This window comes from Stegodyphus dumicola, chromosome 1, assembly GCF_044657685.1.
Source record: "Stegodyphus dumicola isolate Sdum_Otavi_A_Nest chromosome 1, ASM4465768v1".
In the NCBI taxonomy this organism is placed as follows: Eukaryota; Metazoa; Arthropoda; class Arachnida; order Araneae; family Eresidae; genus Stegodyphus; species Stegodyphus dumicola.
Window position 1 is genome coordinate 78,789,501 of NC_140768.1, and position 13,572 is coordinate 78,803,072.

The window sequence follows — 13,572 nt, forward strand, 5'->3', positions numbered from 1 at the left end:
AATTTTCGTCAGTGTTATCCTCACAATGAGCAATAATTTTTATTGTTTAAATTATTCTTTTTTAAAATAGTACTTATTGAATCAAACATTATTTGTTAAGTTTCACACGGCAATGAAACAAAATCTAATATTCAGATTTTAATTCCTGTTTCTGGATCTAAAAGTCTAACAATTGTGGGAAATAATTTTAAATCTTTGTGGTTGGAAGCATCATAGTATATGGATATAAATATGCATTTAAACTAATTTTTTTCTGCAATCGTGAAAACGACTATGGTGAAAAAACATTACAAATAATTGCTTCGGTTTTTGTCCTTGCACGTGCAAATTGTTTGTCGTACAATGTTTTGATCATTTGCGACGTACAATCAATTGATCTGAAACTAATTGTGGTTTATGGTGTGGAAAGCAAATAGCCCTTCAGCTAATGCTAGCTGTTCCTCCATTAGCAATACATAACGACAATGATCAAACACCATTGAGTAAATCTAACTCGTTACATCGCCTAATTTAGTTAACTGCATGCATTTTATGTGTTTTTTTATTTTGTTATATTCACTATAATAATTAATAAATAATAGGTAATATATTTTTACAGTAAATTTAAAATAAGAGATTCAGTTGTTTTCTAAAAAGCGGGACATTTTTAAAAATCCGCGGGACTGTCCTCTAAAAAGTGGAACTGTCCCGCCAAAATCGGGACGTGTGGTCACTTTAGCTTAGATGCCTAGAGCCTTGCCTTAGTGTATCCACTTCTCTATCTGAATTCACTGAATAGCATTAGATGAGACCCATTTACAATAAGATATGTTACCCACTTCTCCCACCCCTCGCTCGAAAAAACAGGAATCGTTCTAATCTGCGGTTTGTCCTTGAGGTTGAGATATTTGAATAGAATAGCATTAGGTGAGAGCCAATTACCATTAACAAATAATAGAAGCCACTTCCCCTCCCTCGCGAAAAAATAAGAATCATTCCATTCTGCGTTTTTGACCTTGAAATTGAGATACGAATAATCTCATTCTAATATACTTCATAATTTTACGCTTCGCAATTTAATTGCATTTAAAGGCATGTAATAATTTTTGAGGGAGGGCAGATAAGAGTTTCTCTCATAATAATAATATATTTGTGGTAGTTTTCATTGGTTGACTAATTTTTCCTTCTTGTGGCTTGTGTGCAGGGTAGAAAGGTGATGATTTTGAGAGATTTTAATAAATTCCATAACATTTTAACAGTACTTCACTAATCATGTTTATTGTGGAAATATTTTAAAAGAAGCAGTTCATTTGCCTTATTCGTATTTTACATGATATATGGAACGCAACAAGATTTTCTTATAAAGTAAACTATTTTGATTCAGAATCTGTGCATTCAGAGCAATGACTGTTTATCAATAAATAATTAAAAATTAAAATGGTTGTTCTATTTTGTATATTAAAAAAAAACTCATAGACCTTTTTTGATTTTAGCTGTTAGTGAGATATTGGATAAAATTTATTTTAGGCTATTAGAAATTTAAGTAAACATCGATTTTTCTTTTTCTAGTATTACTGCCCTTTCCTATAGTATGTCAGTCTAGTATAGGTTTTTCTTTACATTTAGTTACATCTTTTTTAAGGAATCACCTTCCAGCAGCACTGTTGTAAATGATACACAGTGTTTTCAAGGTGATCGAATGCCTGGTTATAGACCTATGGTCTCATTTTAACAAATGAGATAAGGTGAATTGATAATTTTGCTCTTTTGGCATGGTTTAGTAAAAATACATGAAACTAAAAATTTTTTTTAGACTTCATATGGAAAAGTATGCAGATGAAAAGAAATACCTTCCCTAGCTGAGCTAGTTAAAGGAAATGTCCACTTCATTATCATACCATTAAATTATTTGAGACATCATTATTAGGGATCATATGCAAAAGTACTAAAACACAGCTTGATGCATAGTTAATTTTCAAATGTAATTTCTAAAAGATGCCTTTTATATTAGAAAATCATTTTGGGTTCAAATTTGCATTTGAAGAAATTCTAAAGCATAATCTTTTTTATGTAATAAAATGAACTTTTTATGCAGCACCTAAAGGGGGGGCTTCCTCTTTTATGAAAAGAATGTAGTTTAGTAGGTGATTTTTGACTTTCTTCCAGGTCTCTTCACATACTGCAGATCATGCACTTCTCTGTGTAGTATAATAAGCTTACTAAATAGAACGTTCTTTGTAGAGAATCTGATTGAATATTAAAATTTTATTTATTGTTATTAAAAAAAGTGCATCATGACAAAAATCTGTGGTAGTGTGAAAGCCAGCTTCATTTAATTAATTTCTTAAAACTACTATGAATGTTTATTTATATTATTAATTTATTTCTAACTATAACCAGTTGTTCAATGGGTTGTTAGTCATGCAATTTTTTAAACAAACCATACTAAACCTTTAATATGCCTATGTGCATCCTGCAAATGGTATAAAGTAATAATTGTAAAATAATTTTATTTCTTTTTAGGTAATCGGATGTTCACATTTGATAATCAAAGTGTTGATTTTTATCTTCCTCAACTTGTCAGCTTGTACGTCCACCATTCTGATGTTGCAGAAGCTATTCATCCATATCTTGTGTACAGGTAAAGAGACATTTTTTCCTTCTCTGTGAGTTGTTTTGTCTAGCATACAAAATCTTTTTAGGTTATGTGCCATTAAACTTGATGTCAGTTAATATCTTAAGAGCTGATTCAGAAGTCAAACAACAAAAATCAGCGTTAATTCACAAAATTTTCACAGGACTAGTTTCGATGGTTTTACCGAACCATCATCTTCAGCTGCAAAACCGCAAATGAAAAAGATAGGAAATGATGTTTAGATAAGATAAGAAAGCCTGGACAAGAATAAGCAAGTGGCGCCATCTGTTGGCGAAACCAGAACTAAAACATAATTTCTCTAAAAGCCGAAGGCAAATTTGGATTGGAATTAGGATCGTTAACTAGAACAGAAAGATTTTTATGAATGTGAAATGCCTCTAGAAAATCCAGTTCTCCAATGGAAGATGTTTTTTGAATAATTTTGGCAGCAGAAAAATTGAAAGTGTGATTTTCGGACCAACAATGCTGAGCAACAGAAGACTTCTGTGTTTCCCTTCTTCCAACATATGCCCCATGCTCTTTGACGCGAAACTCCAAGGCTCTCCCAGTTTGGCCAATGTAAACCAAACTGCAATGGCAAGGAATCCTATAAACACCCCAGGAATTCATATCCGGAACGGGGTCCTTGAGCATAGAAGTCGGAATCCTATTGATGGGAGAGCAAACAACCCGAAAGCCAAATTTCTGCAAAACATGTGCAACCCCACAGCTAATTGATGGAAAGAAGGGAATGACAACAGAATTTTTATAATCTCCTAAAATAAGAGTGGGGCTTTTAGTGTGTTGAGATGAGAATTTTTTAACTGCTTGATTAATAATGTTGGGTGAAAAGCCCCTGTTAATAGCTATTGCTTTTAAATAATTTAGTTCTTCATCAAGGGCTAGTTTGGAGGAGCAAACTTGAAGAGCACGGAAAACATAGGAATAAAATGAAGCTAACTTTTGTTTAGTCGGATGACATGATTTAAAGTGTGGTGGAAGGCAAACCGATGAAGGTTTACGGTAAACTGTAGTACTGAAGTTGGATGTGTTACGTGTGACCAGAATGTCGAGAAACGGAAGAGAATTGCAAGTCTCAAGTTCAAAAGTGAACTGAATAGCAGGATCAATAGAATTCATTGTTGAAAGAACTCTATTTAAATCATCTTTATTACCTTCAAACAGGGTAAAAGTATCGTCTACGTAGCGGAACCATGCCGGGAAGTTTAAAGTTTCAAACAATTTTGATTCATAATAATGCATGTAGATATCAGCCAGGATGGGACTGAGGGGGCTACCCATGGCTAATCCCTCAGTTTGCTTGTAATATTTATTTTGGAAAACAAAATGTGTGTGATCCTGCTATTCAGTTCACTTTTGAACTTGAGACTTGCAATTCTCTTCCGTTTCTCGACATTCTGGTCACACGTAACACATCCAACTTCAGTACTACAGTTTACCGTAAACCTTCATCGGTTTGCCTTCCACCACACTTTAAATCATGTCATCCGACTAAACAAAAGTTAGCTTCATTTTATTCCTATGTTTTCCGTGCTCTTCAAGTTTGCTCCTCCAAACTAGCCCTTGATGAAGAACTAAATTATTTAAAAGCAATAGCTATTGACAGGGGCTTTTCACCCAACATTATTAATCAAGCAGTTAAAAAATTCTCATCTCAACACACTAAAAGCCCCACTCTTATTTTAGGAGATTATAAAAATTCTGTTGTCATTCCCTTCTTTCCATCAATTAGCTGTGGGGTTGCACATGTTTTGCAGAAATTTGGCTTTCGGGTTGTTTGCTCTCCCATCAATAGGATTCCGACTTCTATGCTCAAGGACCCCGTTCCGGATATGAATTCCTGGGGTGTTTATAGGATTCCTTGCCATTGCGGTTTGGTTTACATTGGCCAAACTGGGAGAGCCTTGGAGTTTCGCGTCAAAGAGCATGGGGCATATGTTGGAAGAAGGGAAACACAGAAGTCTTCTGTTGCTCAGCATTGTTGGTCCGAAAATCACACTTTCAATTTTTCTGCTGCCAAAATTATTCAAAAAACATCTTCCATTGGAGAACTGGATTTTCTAGAGGCATTTCACATTCATAAAAATCTTTCTGTTCTAGTTAACGATCCTAATTCCAATCCAAATTTGCCTTCGGCTTTTAGAGAAATTATGTTTTAGTTCTGGTTTCGCCAACAGATGGCGCCACTTGCTTATTCTTGTCCAGGCTTTCTTATCTTATCTAAACATCATTTCCTATCTTTTTCATTTGCGGTTTTGCAGCTGAAGATGATGGTTCGTAAAACCATCGAAACTAGTCCTGTGAAAATTTTGTGAATTAACGCTGATTTTTGTTGTTTGACTTCTGAATCAGTATTTATTCGGCGTGTTATTGTGTCTTAATCTTAAGAGCTGTATAAGATGTTACAAAATATTTTTAATGTGAATTAAAATAGAAATCAAAATGTCTTTGGCGTAAATAGAATTACTTCAGAATTTTTATTCTTGCTAGTTATTATTTTATGTTTATTCTTGATGCTGTTGTGATTCACCTGAGATTTTTATATTTTTTCTTAAAGATAAATAAATTTATAAGTTTTTTAAATATATTTTTGTTTTTAAAATTTGTCTGAGCAAAATAGATATGGTATTTTTAATACAGTTTGGTCTATAAAATCCAGATTCTAATTTTAAACTTTGTAAATTAAGTTAGAATGGGTATTTTAATTAAGTTAGAGCTTAGCAAAATAATTCATAAGGTTTTATTTATTTATTTATTTAAATTCATGGTATTTTTAGCAAATTTAGTTATTAACTTCACTTCAAATAAAATTTACCGTAAACAGGCTGTTTGGGAATAGAATTTTATAATGTGGGAAGAGCAAGGCACACTATGATTAAAATTATATGTATCCTAAAACTTGTTAACAGTAGAATTTGTTTATTTTTCAATTAAAATTTTTGGTATAACAAGATGCATTTTTACATAAGTTTGACATTTCTAAAGTGATTTCTTGCTTGTGATACAGCCAAGTCTCTGTCTAGTTTACTGCTAATTTAACATTAATGTATCTGCCAAATTCACTTTTGACCAAATTAAACTTATTGTTGTAAGAAACTGCTCCTATTATGCTCTCTTCCTCCAAAACACTTTGTGAATATGCTACTTTTTATATAGCATATCACCATTACATAGTTATTATAGTCTTATGTTTTTACATTCATAGGTGTCGAAACAGTGTTGAATTCTCCCTTCAGTTAGCATGGTTGCTGCAAGCATTTTGTTCAGAAAATACGCCGTCCCGAAGAAAGTCACAAGGGGCAAAACTGAAAAAGTTGATTTTGTCTGAAGAACTAAGGTAAACCCTAATTTTTAAAGCTTATCTAGTAGAATTAACACAGTCGGTAAAACTATTTAAAAATACAGTGGAATTTTTCCATGAAATATGTATCTTCAGTTGAATAATGGATTTCAAATTTCAATCTAGGTGAATCTGTATGGCTAAGAGGATGCAAGTAAAGTAGTAGCTACATAAATAATAACAACATTTTATTGAACTTGCATGCAAAATTCCCTTCAGTGTATTCATCAATGGGTTACTGTGCCTTTTTGCTAGATCTTTGAGAGAGTCATCAGTGAAGTGGTTTTTGTTGATCACACTAATTACATATATACTGTGCAGAGAGCATTTTTGAAATATAGATTACACCGCATAATTGATGACCAAACTCAATTTTTGGATAATTATCTGGCAAATCCATCAACAAACAGTTAGAAGGAGATCTTAATCTAAATCTCATTTACCACTGTTGATAAGACATCATTGCCAAATCCTTCAATAACCTTTTATGACATTCCTGTGCATTTTTGCTTCCTATACTTTTTATCTGGGATAGTTGTTTAAGTTTTCGTAAATGAGCTATTTAGAGTAATATCCACCTTGCTATTCACTACAAATGCACATGGCAGCAAATACTTCTTAATGTAATAACTGCATTTGGAAGTCTGCGCTGACTAACATGATTTCCACATATGCATGATCATTTGACAATATTGCCACTACTTTACTTATTAATGTATATTAGAATATTCTTGATCATTTAAAAACATATCAATTCTTAGACTTCCAGGAAGAACCCTCAACTCATTGGTATTCTGTTGGCTATCTCATAGCCTTTAAAAAATAAAAAATTATTTTCTGCTTTTAAAGAGTTTACTTTCATGCATTGATAAATAATGTTTTCATGTTAACCACATGATTGGCAACATTTTTCTTAAACAGAAGCCAATAAATAACTCATGGTGTGATTTTGTTGTTACTTGTTTATGTTAGAAAAATCGGAATTCATTTTAAAGGCATTTCTGACATTGAAATAAATTTAGAAGTAAATGAAATTGCTAAAATTTTCTAGTTATCTATAGAGATAGATGCAAGTGTTTCATTTTTTCTAACAAAAATTTATCAATTTGGAATCAAAAATGAATGCCGATCATTATTAGAATATTATAAAAATAGGATAGCTCTGGACTGTAATTAATGCACACTTTGTTTAGGAGAAGAAAGAATAAAAATGTGACATTTAATAAATTAATGTAAATAAAATTGATGGATGCTTTAAATTAATCAAAAAACTTACATTTCTTAACCAATGCAATTAAGATATTACCTTTTCTTTTCTAGAATCTCTCCAAAAGAGTTTTGTTGTAGTTTGAAAAATCAATATATCACAGTCCACAATCATGTGTATGAATTGCATTGTTACTTATTATTATTTAGTTAAGTAGATATTTAAATAAATTCTATACAGTTGCAACACAATAGACTTTTATGGCTACAGTATTTAAATGTTTTAATGTATGTTTACTCTTTCAGGCCTAAAGATGCTGTTATTCCTTCTCCACCATCTGGTCATGTACTTTCGCCCAAAAAGACTCACCAAAGGTCATATTCAGATGCTACAGGTAAATTATTAAAAAATATATGTTAATGTACAAAAGATAGGAATATGATATATATATATGCATTCTTGAAATATGTTTATAATAAAGCATTATAATTTAAAATATAATTATGGTTGCCAGTTAATTTTAACTAAACTGTGCAGTAAATAATTTTTGTAATAACAGTTATTATGATAATAAATTAAAAAATATATAACACAGAACACTGAATAGAAGTTTTATAGTTGTAAAGTTGTTAGGTCCTCTGGAACGGCAAATTTTAAAAACTGATGCCAAACCATGGGTCTTCTGATTACCAGCTGAATATGCTGTAGCGTTACGCGCCTCCAACTTGCACGCAACCAAGAGGTGACTGTTGAAACTGGATAAATGACAGAGTCTTGTTAAGGGTTTAAGTCCCTTTTTATTCAATGTAATAAATTACAAGTGCATGCTCTTGACGCTCACAAACTACGGCAACTCGGCGGTAAAATAAAAATAATAACCTGAAAAGAAACTAAAGACAAGACTCTAACTACGAGGCTCTCTAAAAGTAACTAACCTCACCGCGTTTTACAATACCGCTGCTAATTCAGCAAACTTGAAGATCACTTGAACGATTAACAATTCTTCCAGGCAAGCACACAGGCCGAAACGCGGGGTTCTTCAATTTCTGGCTAACTACCTCTGCGCTCGTGAAGTAAGAACAGCACACCCCGAACTCGTTTCCTTTCTATTTAACTCAGAATACTTCCGCTGATAATTTGAATCCTTGCGCGTTCTACTAAAATTTACATACTCTGGCATTGGCAATTCCAGGGGAAAGTAAGGCTTGACAGGAAAGATAGTTTAAACTTAAAATAAATGTTAGTTAAAATAAATATAAACCCTACAATGCTACCATTTAAACTCCAAGAATAGATGTAGAAGAAGGAAGTAGGTGTTTTTTTTTTTTTTTTTTATTTATTTATTCTTCCCCACTTCACAATTTAAAGGCCTGTCATTGACATGACCAATAGCCATATGGCCAGCTAAGATCACCATGATATATTTTCAAACCTCTCCCAAAGGTATGCAGTAACTTATATTTTCTATAGACTTCTCTTCTGTTGCAGTTCCTTATATTTAGCTTAAATGTTTTTATTCTGTGCTCGTTCTTCTTTGACACATTATGTTCTCATCCAGCCTTCTTCAAAATGTGTAGGCATTACGAAGTGAAGTTTTATCTTAAAGAGAAACTGATGCTGTTCTATTTAATGATATAGATAAGTTAGATTTGGAATAGAAGATGGCACTTGAAAAATGTAGGGAATGAGATAAATGGTTATGAAGGAGGACCATTCAATAGCAGCAGTTGAAGATAAGTGCATTGCAAATTTGGAAGCAGCTATTTTAAAGCATTGTTAAAAAAATCAAATTAAAAATAATCTGTTCCTGTAAACTGTAATGCCATAATTTGCTCCCATTTTACCACTTTTAGTGACAAATTCATAGTTGATATCTTACTTCTTCACCTTTTTGATATTTAAATTTTTTCCTCATAGATCTGATATGTGGAATTTAATGTAGGAGAACGTGGCTCTGTAACTAGAAAACAATGTCATCTGTAAAAGAAATATGGACATTTGTGATAGTTCTTTTCAAGTGTTATAAAAGTACCAAGAATAAGTGATTATTAGTCAAATAATATAATGCTTGGAAACAAAATTGTAAAAAAAAAAAAATTATGAGCAGAAAGAGGTTTCTATGAATTGAGCATATTATTTTCATTTGTTAAACAGGGAAACTGAAATTTAAAATGCTGAAAATGCTTTATATATGCAAAATTAGAACCTATCATTTCATATGTGCTTTGCAAATACGAGCAATATTCTGCACTGTTGAAATATCAGTTGTTGAAGCACTAATTCATTTCAAAGTTTGATTAGGATTGTGCAGTGTATGCCTATGAATTTAGCTAAGCATAGGTTGAAAATACTGGTAAGGGTTAAAAGTGGCTGGTAAGTAGAGGTAAAAGTGGCACATCAGAATTTCAGCTTATCTATAGGGGGGGTTCATTCCAAGGGTCTTCCACTTAAGAATCGGTGTTTTTAATCCTGACCTCTCAAGAGGTTGGTGGTAGGGAAAGAAGAGTGGAAGACCCTTGGAATGAACCCCCTATTTTTAATCCTGACCTCTCAAGAGTTTGGTAGTAGGGCAAAGAGGAGTGGAAGACCCTTGGAATGAACCCCCCTATAGATAAGCTGAAATTCTGATGTGCCACTTTTATTCTTGGTACAAAACAAAAGGTCAAACATGACTTCAAAACAAAATCTATTTTCATAGAATTTTTATTTGTGTAGATTGATGTCTCATTGATACAAATCTGGGCAAATGTCAGGCAGAACTGTTACAACAAATTGCAAAAACATGTCTGAGGGTATCAAGCAAATGAAGCTCAGAGTTCAATATGAGGTATTTTATTCAATGCAAAAATTCTACAGGATTTGCATTTTTCATTATGAGTAGATACAACACTTATAGATATCATTTCTACAAACTGTAAAAAAGAACCATATTATAATACAAGAAAAAAAATGCTTCCAAGCAACAGTACGTAGCATCTTTGTAACACGTATAATCACCAGTTATCCACTACCAAGGCAAACAAAACAGCTACATTCCTTCAAATTAAGATTGATCAAAGCATCTGCAATACAAAATTCATTCTGGAAATGTACATTAGCATCATTTTCAGCTAGTGCATTACATTATCTCAAACACAAGTAAATTAATTGTTGTAAATTGTGCTCATAGAGAACTGGGTGGGGATAAAAAACTTTGAAAGAACGTATTGAGAGTTGTTGGGAATGTGATATATGCAGAATATTCTTAGGAAAAACATCTTTTAGGCTTCAGATTAAAAATATTAATGTATGATTAACAGGTGCTTTTGAAGGCCAAAGAACTATAGTGAAAAGAAAATTAGTTACTTCTGAGAAACAGAAATGTATCAACATAAAGGGGGAAAAAATTAAAAATTAAACTGGATTAAAAATTTTTATATTAAATTTGTTATGTAATAGAGAATAATTTGCTAATGAAGAACAGTTTCTAAAGATAAATGTGTTCACTTTTCAGTTAACTACAAAAATCTGCAATAAAGATGCTTCTTATGTGTACAATATACCTGTCTATCTCGGGTGAGGTGATCAGAATGACAACTCTCCTTTCAGTAAATAAATTCCAAGATGTTCATAAAAAATATTCTTTCATTAAGAATTTAAGCAGCTTTAGGTATAACAGCAGACCTTTTTTTAAATGTTTCTCCTTTGTCTTAAATTTACAACTTTTCGACTGTGAAACGTATTTTGTTGGATTAGGACTATCTGCTTAAGGGAAGAGGTGCATCTATCGAAACCTTTTCAAAGGAAACTAACTTGTATTAATGTTACTGATTGTAATATTATTTGTAATAATTGAAAGTAAAGTACTGGGTTATTAAGTAATTGAAAATAACTTTCTTACTGTGGTAAATGTATTATTCAAGATTTTGCAAATCTTAATACTGTATTTTTATTTCTTCATAATTATTCAGTTTATACATTTTTTCTTTTAGGTCTTGTAGGAAATATGAGGCGAAGTGTTTCAACAATTGGAGGCCTAAGTAAACTTGCTCCTAAGGACTTAGCATCAGGTCATGCATTTGACAATGGTTGTAAATGCTTTGACAGCTGTAAAAGCATTTGTAGTGATCTTAGAGGCCAAACAGTGCATTGCCATTGCCAAGTAGGTCTAATATATAGTTTTGTTTAAAATGTAGTGCCTTTTTTCTTGCAGTAATGTGAAATATTTTAGCTAAGTTTTTCTGTTAATTTAATAAAATATTGTATAACAAATTTGAATGTGTGGCAGTTAAATGTCGCAAATCCATTCATCTGTTTGTGGGAAAGAATTATATAAAAAATAGTTGTACTGAGTGTTTGAATTCATTTACAGAGTACAAGGTAGGATTTTTACCTGTACATACAAACTTGTCCCACAAAAGTTAAGAATCTTACCAATTTCTATCTGATTCTCATTTAAGTGTCCTTCTATATAATTTGACTGTTAAGAAGTAAAAATTATTTTTATGGGGGTAAAAGAGGGCTTAATGGGAAATGATAATTCATATATTTTCATAGTGCTATAATATAGACATAGTGAATCTATTCCATTTCTGCTATTCATATCTTGTTACTTCTATAAAATAGACAAGTCTTTTCATGTAGAAAGATGTGAGTAAGGATACTTAATTAAGATAAATTAATACACAACTGCTGAACAGAAAGTGATATATTTGCTTCATACTGAGCTAACTAGGTACTTTTACCTATTTGAACAATGAACAAATAAATGAGATAAAAGTGGTGCTTTAAAAATCGTTATATTTTCAGGCACCACGTCTTGGAGCAGAGCAAGATTTCGTTCAAGCTCTGATGTCAATAGGCTTACGTCTTCAACCAGTTTTAACAAAAGAGTTAAAAAGTAAGGAGGTGCCCATTTTTTAAATCGGAACTGTTTTATATTTTCATGAGATGCATTGTATGAGTTACTGTTGTAATTGAGCATTTCTAGTATTTAGTTCTTTGATGACATATTGACATTTTTATTATAAAATAGTACTGAAATCAAAATACTTCAATATTTTGTATAACTTATAATCAGAAATCAAAATTCAATGCCTGTCAAATCGTAAATATTTTTATATTTTGCAGCCCAAAAACTTCAAGCAGAGTTGTCTATGTTGAATTTAAACTTGCCAGCACGTGTTTGGCTTCCCATTCATTCCGATACTATGAAACATTTGATTTTGAGGATTCCTCCTCAGGCCTCAGTGGTGCTGAATTCTAAAGATAAGGTGAGAAAAATTATTTTTATTAATACTTCACACCTGCCTTCCCTCCTGCAAGTAATACTAACTCACAGCAAATAAAAAATAGTTTTATCTTGTAAAGGATTTAAAGGATTAGTATAAAAGTTACCCGAGTCCAAACTAATGGAGTAGAATAATGAATGAAATGATAAATTAATTGTGGCAAAAACTGTAGCATAAGTGAGATTCAGATTATCAGGTGCATCTTGTTCATATAATGTGTGTAAATTATATCATTTGGAAAGAAAGTAAAAAAAAAAGTCTGAGAAAATGAGAAGGAAATTTTGTTTGGTAATTTATTTCTTAAAATTTTACATATTGTTTTCAAATGAATTTTAATTTTCCCTCTGTTCATTTCTGTTTTCAGCAACTAAAAAAATATTAAATTATATGAAAATTTTTATACGGTGCATCATATGTAATGATGTGATGTGGAGAAGCATTGAACAGTTTTAATATATAGAAACTTTTTTTTAATCCCATGAATATTATTATATATACTTTAAGCAGGAAGATAACATGATTCAATGCACACACAGGCAATAAAAAATGTACATGATATAAATTAGATGAAGAAATTAGATGAAATTATGTATGAAGTATAATATGAGTATAATTAGAATATTAGATGAAAAATTTTCCTAATTGGTTCCTATTTCTTGAAAACAGGAATTAAATTAGAAATGATATTCATTATGCAAGTAATGAACATGAAATTTTCAATGAAAATTTCAGTTTCCCTAGAAGAGAGATTTTTGTAACAGATTTAAATGTGTATTAGAAATTTTCCATGGCTTAGTAAGTAATATTAAGTAATATCACTTGATGGTTATGGAGGGGGGAATTTTTCTCTCCCCTTAATTAAACTGTGTAGTGGGGAAATTCTGGAAAGGAAGTAAAAGCAAACATCAAATCAAGGTGATATAGTAGATAACCGTATTTGTTGTATGAAATCTTTTTCTTTAGCATTTGAAATTTTTAGCCATAAACCAATGAGAAAATGAGTCAGAAAAAGACCCAGGCTTTGATGGTTCAGCTGTATTGATCATCACTTTATTTAAATTAACATTTAGAAACCTCTGGCACACAGAGAATGGAATAGGTGAGGATTCTAAAGCAAATG

The 13,572-nt window shown here is 31.7% G+C and overlaps 1 protein-coding gene across 2 annotated transcripts in view; it reads left to right on the plus strand.

Annotated features, from left to right (window-relative positions):
• Positions 1 to 13,572, plus strand: part of LOC118193160 (phosphatidylinositol 4-kinase beta-like) — a 177,382-nt gene that overhangs the window by 144,131 nt on the left and 19,679 nt on the right. For both annotated transcript variants that reach the window (XM_035364201.2, XM_085816666.1), the window contains exons 3-8: positions 2,503 to 2,620; positions 5,841 to 5,972; positions 7,488 to 7,576; positions 11,154 to 11,323; positions 11,971 to 12,061; positions 12,292 to 12,434. In XM_035364201.2, coding sequence (XP_035220092.1) covers positions 2,503 to 2,620; positions 5,841 to 5,972; positions 7,488 to 7,576; positions 11,154 to 11,323; positions 11,971 to 12,061; positions 12,292 to 12,434 — 743 coding nt within the window. The remainder of the gene's footprint in view (positions 1 to 2,502; positions 2,621 to 5,840; positions 5,973 to 7,487; positions 7,577 to 11,153; positions 11,324 to 11,970; positions 12,062 to 12,291; positions 12,435 to 13,572) is intronic.